We start from the raw sequence: 10465 nt of genomic DNA, 5'->3' as shown, positions 1-10465 counted from the left end.
GGAGCTGTTATTTTCCACTGCCACTCATAGCACGTGCTCAAACAGGTCACCGTCTGAAGCAATACAATACTTGCTTCTTTCCAGCACTTGTGTTGCTGCAGCTTTGACTAACGACGTGGGAATGTCACCACAGACTCTGCTTATTTTTGCCTTTAGGGCGTCGGATTTGGTAGTTTCGCTGCTATACACGCGATCTTTCACGTAGCCTCACAAGAAGAAGCCCAGCGGTGTCATGTCCGGCGACTTTGCAGGCCAGGGGACAGGTCCGTGCGGGCCAATCCACTGTACAGGAAAAAGCTTGTCGAGCCACGCTCGAGACTGACTACTACTATGAGCAGCAGCACCATCGTGTTGAAACCAGATGTTCTGAAGGTGCGCAAGTGGAAAGTTGCAACAGACGTCGTTGTTCACAGGGCCCTCGAGGATGTCGTTGACGTAGCGTTGTGTCGTTAGTGTGTTGTCAAAAAAGATGGGTCCGGTGATGTTGCCATCAAAAATACCGCACCACACATTAAACGACCACTGCTATTGATGTCGTGTTTGTGCCAGCCAGTGGAGATTCCTATCACTCCTGTAGTGCGCGTTGTGAAGATTAACTTGTGCGTTTCTGGAGAAATTAGTCTCATCCTTACAAAGCAGGCGAATGAGAAAGTCTGGTCCTTTTTCACATTTCGTGAAAATCCATTTGGCAAAGTCGTCTGTTTTCAATATCTCGGTCTTCATTTGCCTTAGTGTCCTAATGCCAAAAGCTACTTTTTGTTAATGCAGAAATACGTCTGTAATATAATGAACGACTGCCAAGTTCAACGCCTAGAAACTTATGATGGTCAGACGCAACAAGAAAACTGTGTCCAACACGTGTAGAATAACTTCCAGGGACGTTTCTTTGCGAAGATGTTAAAATTGGAAGGCAACATTTTGTAGTGTTGATTATAATTCTGTTACTTTGACACCGTTTTTGATATGTTCTCTTAATCGTATTCAGTCTGAATAACAAAATACCTACCTGTTTATCAGAACAAAGAATGGGGTAAGTGAGTAATATCAATTTACAATAACGGTAGTCTAAGTATCGAACCTTGTGGGACACCAATCTTAGCTTTAATTGGCTGAGAATAACTACCAGACAGGCACAATTTGTTCCCGATCAAATAAAGTAAGTAGTTGCGAATTAATCTTAAGACTGGACCAGGGATCCCAATAATGTTTAATTTGTTAAACAGTATTTCGTGGACAATACATGAAGTCAAATGCTTTCGTAAAATCTATACATAACGTGCCAACGAAATTGGCCGCGTCAATGGCAAGTTCAATCTTGTCAGTTGAAGCCATTAATGCGAGTTCAGTATAGAACCTTTGTCTGAAAACAAATTGCTGGGAAGACAGAATGCTCAACTTAGTTTGATAGCCGTTGGACGAACCCTTTCTCAAATATTGCAGTGGAAAACGAAATAATAGCTATAAATCGATAATTCGATTTTAGTCTTTTATCTCAACTCTTGAAAACCGGAAATACCTTTGCTTTTTTTAGAGCTGTCGGGAATACGCCTGTCTTAAAATATGTGGTTGATAATATCGGAATAAGGACAGCATATCAAACGAGCTATCAATTTTATTTGAGAAGAGTGGAAATTATCAGGACGAAGGCTTGTGCTCTTAAGATTGTGGATGACTGCACGTACGTCGTCAGGCGATACAGGGTAAAGAAAGATACTGTGAGGTGCACGAGTGTATGCGTGATTAAGTATAGCAGTATCAACATTCAGGACAGCGTTGAAAGATTTGCAAAGAGTGTTCGCTGTGTCAATCGGTTTATTACAGCTGCCGTCCTCAAATAGAACATATGTGGTAGCAGTACGGTTCATTTCTTCTTCCCATCGCACGCCTGGCTCCGCCACTGCTGCGCATGCGTTACGGATAGATGGATGATTGGATGGATGGATGGATGGATGGATGGATGGATGGTATGAGCGTCCCCTTTGGAAAGGGGTGGTGGGTTGCCCCACCAAGCTCTTGTTACTTTATTGCCGAATGTCCTACCTATGCTAAAAAGAAAAAAAAAGAAAGGAAGAAAAAACCCATGATGAATTCTCATAACCAAAGTTTCGAAACCCCTATTGTGAACTTTGCTTTTGTACGCCTCCGTTATTTGTCGTTTCCATACTTTTCTTCCACCAATCTTCCAATCACCTCTTAATAATCTCTATTGCGGACATGTGTACTTTCCCCCTGCTCTCGCTTAAGCCAAGGCTAATAAAACATGCTCCATCGTTTCCCTAGCTTTACCGCAGCAAGCACATGCTTCTTCTTCTTTCTTATATCTGTCTTTATAAGTGCGTGTTCCAAGGCATCCTGATCTCGCTTCAAGAAGTAATGAACTTCCCTTTGAGTTATCATACATTCTATCTTTCCAGATTTTTGTTTTCTCCTCTTAAGTAGTTACTTGTGGCAGATTTCTTTTCCATTACCGTCACCAATGAGGTTATCTCAGCTTCTCTGACTTCCCGCTTGGCGTTCTTTGTTGTTGTGTTGCTCATCATAGAGGCCGCATATTTGCTGGTAAGCTTCCTAGTTGTTTTCCTCCACTGTGAATCGATGTTCTTCTTGTACAAACCTCAACACTCTCCCAGCCCGTTTACTTTCTTCCATATTTCTGAGTCACTCTTCATAGTTAATTTTATTGTGAGCTTCTCTCACTTCACACTTGTCCAGCCCATATCACCCTGCACAGCTTCATATGTAGTCTTCCCGTGAGCACCCAATGCGAGGCGTGTCACTGAGCTTTGGTTGCCAACGAGTCCTGATTGTACCCCTGATTTCAAGCAAACAACCGCATTTCCAAATGTAAGTCCTGGAACCATTACACCTTTCCACATACCCCGGAGGACCTCGTACCTATTGTATCCCCATAGCGTCTGTGTTTCATTATGGCTGCATTTCTCTTCACCTTTACTGTTATTGTTTTTTCCTGTGTTTACGCATATCTATTGCCTTCGTTTATCTGTATACCAAGGTATTTATATTCTTTTATGCGAGGTATTTCCTGTCCCTGTATTGTCACTGTCTGTTCGCTGTTTTCATTGAATACCATAACACCTGATTTCCTAACGCTAAATTTCAGACCTAACTTATCTCCTCGCTGTCCACAGATATTAGCCAGACGTTTCACATCAGTTGTTTGTTAGCTGGCAACACTAAGTCGTCCGCATAAAAAAAAGAACCCCTGGAAGCTGCTGCTCTACTACTGCACCCGCCTGTTTGTATGGGACATTAAATGCGATATTACTTCCTTCTAGCGCCTTCTCCATCCTCACCATGTACATCATAAACAGCAATGGGGATAAAGGGCACCGCTGCCTCAGTCCCTTGATGACGTCAACTTTCTCCTCGCTCCTCATCCCTTCCCATGCAACGCAAGCAGTATCTTCTAGGTAAATCTTTCTCAAAAACTGTAGACAATCGTCGCCTAAGCGTTCCCCTTCCAGAATATCCCACAAGATGTTGCGGTCTACATTGTCATATGCTCTTGTAATGTCTAAAAAGGCTGCGCGGATGCGCCGAGGCGAGCGCCATCTGGTGATGGTGCAAGGAACCCAGCGGAGCGCGTGGCGCGCGTCTTCCGCTGTGATTGTTTGTTGTTGTTGTGGTTGGCCTATTCGGTTTGAGAACAGCCGGGCCGCAGCGCCCAAAGGTCACGAAACCAGGGCGAGGCTCGTAAAAAAAAGCTCTGCTTTTAAAATGAGCATTGAGTGTTCAAGTGTAAGTGCTATTTCCATTGGTGTAGGGTGATAATGAGCTGTCGCGGCAATGCCTTAGCCGTATTTTAATATCTTTGTTAACGGACACCTCACCGGTGACGAAGAGCTTCTGACGGTTAAGCAAAGAGGGAAAATTTAAATGATGAATTTCAAATAGTCTTTGGAACATCTTGCCATATAGATAAAAAAAAAATCAACGGTAGCCATAGCTCTAGTCGACCTACACCTCTCGTTCTCCAATAGCGACCAGATCACGTGATCACCACGCACGCCACCCAACTTCCTGCACTCGCCCCTGCGTGCCGCAACTAATAACCCCAGCACGCTTTTACTTCTTCTTCTTTCTTTCTTTTTACCGCATTCACTTAAGTTTCGCTTAGCGGCTGCGCCTTTTCTCCCGAACGTGCGCATTGTGCATGGACAAGCTTCGCAGCAGTCGCGTAGCGCGGCGTTTGGAGGACGCGACCGGGAAACAAGCTTCGGGATCGATGACGAAGCCCGACGGACGCCACTAAACTCGGGATCAATACGCAGCCCGCCGAGGTTTCTCGCAGGATAGATGTGTGCGTATGTGCGCGCTGACCTCTGTTTTCATTCTTCCTGCGGCGTTACCCACGGCGCGGCAGCGGCTATGTCCATTACCTGCAATTCAGATGCGGGGCAGGAATGAGTCGATTACGCATCGAGGGGAAACAGAGTGCGAATGCCGTTCGCTGCAAAGCTGTGGCCTTGGACTTCTGCGCGTTGTTTTTCTCTTTGGTTACTTGTAGACAAGGTTCTCGATTGTTGTCAGTCTGATGTTTCGTCACATGACGCTTTTTCAGACTAAGAGCGAAAAAACGAGCGACAGACATTATTTTGCTAGGGCAACGTTACTCTGGCAAGTTAATTTGCTTGAACAGCAGTCATTTAGTTACAACCTTTGACTATATCAGATAGACATGTCAAGTGACTGCTCGCTGCTTCCTTCGCTTCTGCTTATACTTCCTTCGTCGCTTTATTTCATGCAGAACATTATGATAATTAGCATGCTTATCATTGCTGCAACAATGACTCAGTTTCGCTCAACATTACTGGAAAACCTGCATACCAACATATACAAGCACTGCTGTTATTGTAAGGCCTGTGTTCGTGTGCTGTGCGTCATGCTTGCGGGCGTGGGGTATGGAGTTCCTGTGCTGTGTAAATGCGTTTTAGCTGCATTGACAGATGTCACAAGAACGCGAACCGCGTTCGGCCCTACTTGACAAAACACCAATTGAGTGCACTGCGAGAGTTCGACGTCTACACGCGGCTCTAGCGGCTGCCATAGAGGGCACTTGGCAACAATGTACAAAGCTACACTGCGCCTCAAAATCTGACTGCATCTGCCCTGCGCGTCTTCGCGCTGCAAAACATAGTTCCTGAGGGACGCCTATACTGAAAGTTCGCCTTGGCCATGACGTCATGAACATGATCCGAAGTAATTGGCTGGTGCATCTACGCAAATTCTTGGAGCTTAACACCAGTGCATTTGCGACTGTATTCTTTGATCGTCATAGTACAAAATGACAATTTACGGTTATTGCCTTCGAGATCGGGCAACAGCACGGAATAAATGTTCCCCACAATGACCAATCTTGGAGGCAATGGCAGGACACACTCGCGTGGCTCTGAGATACACAGATCTTTGTGAGACATGGACTAAGTCCTACCAACTTTCAAAATTTGACACGCCGCTTTTTGTGTGTTCTATCCATAGTCTTCTACTATTGGCGCGTTTTGAAAACTTTGCTTTTTATCTTCCTTTGACGATGAGAGTTGAACCCATGCGTGCACGGAACTGTGCGAGCTATGTAGTATGAAGCTCCTGTTGTTTGTTAGTCAGCGCTTGTGTTGTCTCCGTTCTAATCTGTCCTCCACTTGTTGCTGCGCTCTCTCGCATTTTGGAATACCGGTACCACTTTTTACGTGCCAACTGGCTTCTCTCGCAGGCAAAGACGACATCTTCGGTGAGAACGGCTGCCTGTACGGCACGGTGGGCAAGTCATCGTGCAACGTGCGTGCGCTCACCTACTGCGACCTGCACAAGATCCTGCGCGAGGACCTCCTGGACGTGCTGGACATGTACCCAGAGTTCTTCGACCAGTTCTCCACCAACCTCGAGATCACCTTCAACCTCCGCGACGAAGAACAGGAGGGCGTCGACCCGGATCTCTTCCGGGGCAAGTCGCTGCACAACAGGCCGGCCAGTTCGCCGGAGGAAGGTACGCAAAACAAGCAGTGCAGGCGTTTTCGGGCTAGTTGGCTTGATACTGTGCCCGTAGCGCTTAGGCGACGTGCACAAGAACGATCGCCAAGGACGGTGTGTTGTGGGTACGGGTTTGTTTTGTCTCCTTATCAGGCACTAGCGGATGCCCTCAAGTGTGCTCCCAGTGGTTTGTAGAAGCAACTTAAGCATATTTTGTTGCGAGAACAGCAGCATCACATTCATCTGCGACGAACAAAGAAAGAAGTCGCGGTTAGTGACGTTTCGGAGCCGGCTGTGCTCCTCGTTCAAAGCTGAAGTACGCAGAGTAGCGGCGGCGCTTTCGTGTTCCGCACTTCTGGTTGCTTTTTCAACGTGCTGCAACGCTTTTGAAGTCTTCATATCCATTGCTAGTTCTGCTAACCTTTTACTGCAGAGTTTTGTTGCCTTCCGTTAAGTAGCTCATTTCGTTATGTACCATGCATTTTATCCGGATTATTGACTAACTTATTTATAAAATAAAATAAATGAAGGATAACAATCAATCCTCGATAAAGAAAAGTATTACGTGTGACTGCTTACAAACAAGCCGAGTATCAATACTATTCAAGGTACCGTGGGGTAACCAAAGTGCTGACACTGGAAACTATTTTCATAACGCCCATATTACCTATGAAGCTGCACCAACTCTCAAAATTAGCTCAAGGATACCCTGTCACGAATACGCGGCCACCTTCGCCCCACATTCCTCTAGAGCTGGCGCACTTCCTGTATTGCCCTATCTATAATATTTCTCTGTAATAACTTCTATAATAAATTCATGCGAATGTTTGCATATCTACATATGCGTATGACGTGCATAAATATTATTCAATTTCTGTCTAGGCCAGCGTGGACTAGGCATTACGTAAAGATGTTTAACGTCTCTTAGTCTAGATAGTGACAAAGAGAGAAAGCAAGGGGAGAGGAAAGGCAGGGAGGCCAACCAGACGAGCGTCCGGTTTCCTGACCCTACAATGTGGGTAAGGGAAAAGTGGAATAGAAAAAAGAAAAGACGGAGAGGGTGAGCACTGAGTCTACGGGGGGGGGGGGGGGGGGGATGCACAAAATCATAATAAGCGGTACGTCACTCAGGCCTGTGCCCTTTAAGAACTCCCTTGGTCTAGATGGGAGAATTAAAAAAAAGAATGAAAAAAGATCGCTGACAATTTCGATGCTCACTAATGTGAATTTTGAGCATCGCTGTTCAGGTGTTTTGAATTGGCGACATATTGTGGCCAAAAATTTGATTCTGAACGACAGGGTCCTCTCGGCGGCGGCGCTGATCTCGGGCAGCTAGTTTAACAGTTGCGGCAGACGAAGCACTTCCACCGGTTGTCACTCATTATTCAGAAAAAACTGGTTGACACTATTTAACATTATTATTATATCGTCACGTGGTAGTGATAGTGTAAAAGACACAGTGTCGAAATTGTGAGTTACAAATTTAAGTCTTTATTGGGCGAACTTGTGCCCAGCAAGACAAGTATCAGTCAAACATAACGATAGCGCCGAGCAGAGTCGGCGATCGTCTGAATTATGATCTGCGGGTCAAGTGCATCGGCTTTTATACATGTGACCCGTCGAAGGTTCCAGTGTAATTGCTGGTGTCCGCGTGGCTTCCAGAAAGTACTAAAGAATTCGCGTCACGCATAAGGTAAGACTACAAAAATCGCAAACCACGACAATCTAAACAAAGGCGAACGATACCAAACCAAGCAAACCAAATAAACGCGAGCGAGAGCCGACGCGAGCAGACGATAGTACGAAACGAACGGTCGGGCGAGTCCGCATGAAACCGCTTTACCGCGGGCACGTCACCGAAGGGGCCGCTCTCATTGATCTCCGCCGTTCGCGGCTCGCGTCCTTCATTTCTCGCTCCTCGTTCACACTTTCATCTTTCGCTGTGTCATTCGTTCGGTTACGTCGCCGCCGCCGCTCGCAGCAGCAACGGCTGCGCTCTAAAAAAACATGGGACCAGCAAGTATACCCCAGCGAACGCGGTTGCCAGCGCTCTGTTAATAAAATGTAACAGCCATCTTTGTATACGGGCGCTCTCCCCCTCTGCAGGCGAGTCCCGGAGCCAAGCGTACCAGTACCCGCGGGCTCGGCGGAGACGGCGGCGGCGGGGACGCCGCGGCTCGTCGAGCTGCGACGACGGCTTCGGCGGCGGCGGCGTCGGCGTCGGGGGCTTCTCCGACGACGACGACGGCGACGACGACGGCGGCATCGGACCGGCGGGCAGCGGGCGCCGCACCGAGTCCGGCCGGGGAATTCTCGAGTTCTCGCCCGAGAAGGCCGGTCTCGACGTGACGCCCGCGAACTACGACTTCCAGGAGGCGCACGGCGCCGCCGGAAGCCGCAGCCCCAGCGTCGAGCCCCGACGCCGCAACGGCACGCTCAACTCCATCGCCGGTGAGTCGAGTGCTGGGGCAACTTGATTTTACAGCACCATTTACTTGCACATTAGGTTACTCCTAGCGCACGTGCAGGCATGCGCAAAAGCCCCTACTGAGCGCGGAGGCTCGTTTCCTCGTGGATGGTTCCACAGAGTTTGCTACAAAAATTACTGGAGGGAACTCGGGCGCCATAACGTCTACAAAAGTTGCAAGCCCGACGGTTTAGCCAGCGTGGGACTGATGGTTATAGTAAATAGATTTGCCCGAGCTTCGTCTTTCTCGCTTCAAGCAGGTTTGTGACTTTGCAAATCGAATTAGAACCCACATTAACCATTGAAACAATGCGTGTGCACATACGACATTTCGCTCGGACCTCTACTCACCACCTCGCAAGTCTCCCAGTTAGAAAGGCCCCACACGACATTCAGTGCGACTGTCTTCACCCACCGTACCTCTCTCAGGTCAGGTTACGCACATGCGGCAAGAACTTCGATTCCTCCATGGTGTGCAGCCGTACTCAAGTAAACCTCACCGTCCCAGGACTTCAGAAAAAGCCGGACATGCCGTCATCAGCACTCAAGCTACTAACTTTACTTCTCTTGTACGAGAAATACAGCGACTGCACACGCGTTTATGCTGATTGATCAACTACATCAACCAGTTCCAGTGGTGCTGTAGTTATACCAACAATGGGAATAATCCAGCGGTTCAAGACTTCCCACTTCACTACGTCTACAGCTGCAGAGCTCGCGGTTGTCCGGGACACGCTTCATGCGATAAATGCTGAAAGCCCTTGAAAATGGGCAGTCTTCTGCGTATCAAGGCCGGCATTGCAATGCGTGCAGTCGTTTTTCCGACATGGAACTAACGATCAGTTACCGTGCGAAATCGTGGAACTTGTCCATCACCTGAAAGAAAACGGCCGCGATATCTGTTTTCAATGAATACCAGGTCATTGCGGTATCATAGGAAATGATGACGCAGATAAGGAAGCTCTGACGTCAAACCAAGAAGACCGCTGCGTGCCCATTCCTCTTTCAAAGACCGACGCTGCGAGACAACTTCGCATTCTAGTACGCACGCTCTCCTTAGCAGAGCGGATTACCGCTCATACAAGGCGCACAATACTGCACAGACTAAACCCTTCACTGTAACTCTGACCTGCGGCCGGAATGCACCGACTCGAAGCGTCCCTTCTGCGTCGGTTGTGGCTTGAAGTTGCCTTCACGAAAGCATATTCAGCACTAATCGGAATGGCTGACAGTCCTGCATGTATGTTTGCGGATGCGAGGAGAACATTGACCATTTACTGTGCCACTGTCCTCAATATTGTTGTCCAACACATTGAGGAAATTAGATGATCGTCCTCTGAGTGGACAGGCAGTACTAGAGCACCGTCCCCACCGATCATGGGCTCAGAGGGCAGTGAAGGCACTTTTGTGCTTTTTCAGAACGTCTAATTTGCGCGAGCGGCTTTAGCTCAAGTACTGTCTATGCACGTTTCTATACCTTCTCTCTCCCTTCTCTCTGTTCCCTTTCTCCTTCCCCCAGCATAGGGACGCCAACCAGACTATTGACTGGTTAACATCCCTGCCTTCCTTATATTCCTCTCTCTCTCTCTTGCAAATCGTTCGTCTTCAGCAATATACCGCGTTATAATTGCTACAAGTCCTAATAATTATGCACGTGCGCAGTCTTTTTGGCTTATGCTTTGGAAAAAATAGAATTTCTTCAAAATGTAGGCTAGCAAATAGATATAAAGCGCTGTAAATAAACCCACATGAACTTCTGAAGCCACAGGTACAAAGGTTAGATGAATTTATGTACGTACTAATCATTATTCCCGTGGTAGCTTAACTACACTGCGCCAAAGTCTCCTCCTGTAATTTTAGTAGTAAACTCTGTAGAGGGTTCCTTTTGAGGCAATGGCGAGGTCTGCCGCAATTGTAGGCCATGTCGGCCAGCTTGAGCCGCGAGAGGTAGAAATCTTTCTTCTTGCTGTACCGATGATGCCTCCGACGTTCTACGTGCGCGAAAGGTTG

General features: G+C 47.5%; 1 protein-coding gene across 15 annotated transcripts in view; it reads left to right on the top strand.

The window, feature by feature from the left end:
- sei (potassium voltage-gated channel seizure) overlaps positions 1 to 10465 on the top strand; it is a 343569-nt gene that overhangs the window by 266109 nt on the left and 66995 nt on the right. For all 15 annotated transcript variants that reach the window (XM_055076850.1, XM_055076847.1, XM_055076849.1 and 12 more), the window contains 2 exons: positions 5732 to 6004; positions 8095 to 8439. In XM_055076850.1, coding sequence (XP_054932825.1) covers positions 5732 to 6004; positions 8095 to 8439 — 618 coding nt within the window. The remainder of the gene's footprint in view (positions 1 to 5731; positions 6005 to 8094; positions 8440 to 10465) is intronic.

The sequence above is a fragment of the Dermacentor andersoni genome, chromosome 2 (genome assembly GCF_023375885.2).
Source record: "Dermacentor andersoni chromosome 2, qqDerAnde1_hic_scaffold, whole genome shotgun sequence".
In the NCBI taxonomy this organism is placed as follows: domain Eukaryota; kingdom Metazoa; phylum Arthropoda; class Arachnida; order Ixodida; family Ixodidae; genus Dermacentor; species Dermacentor andersoni.
This window is presented reverse-complemented; position numbering and strand designations above follow the sequence as displayed.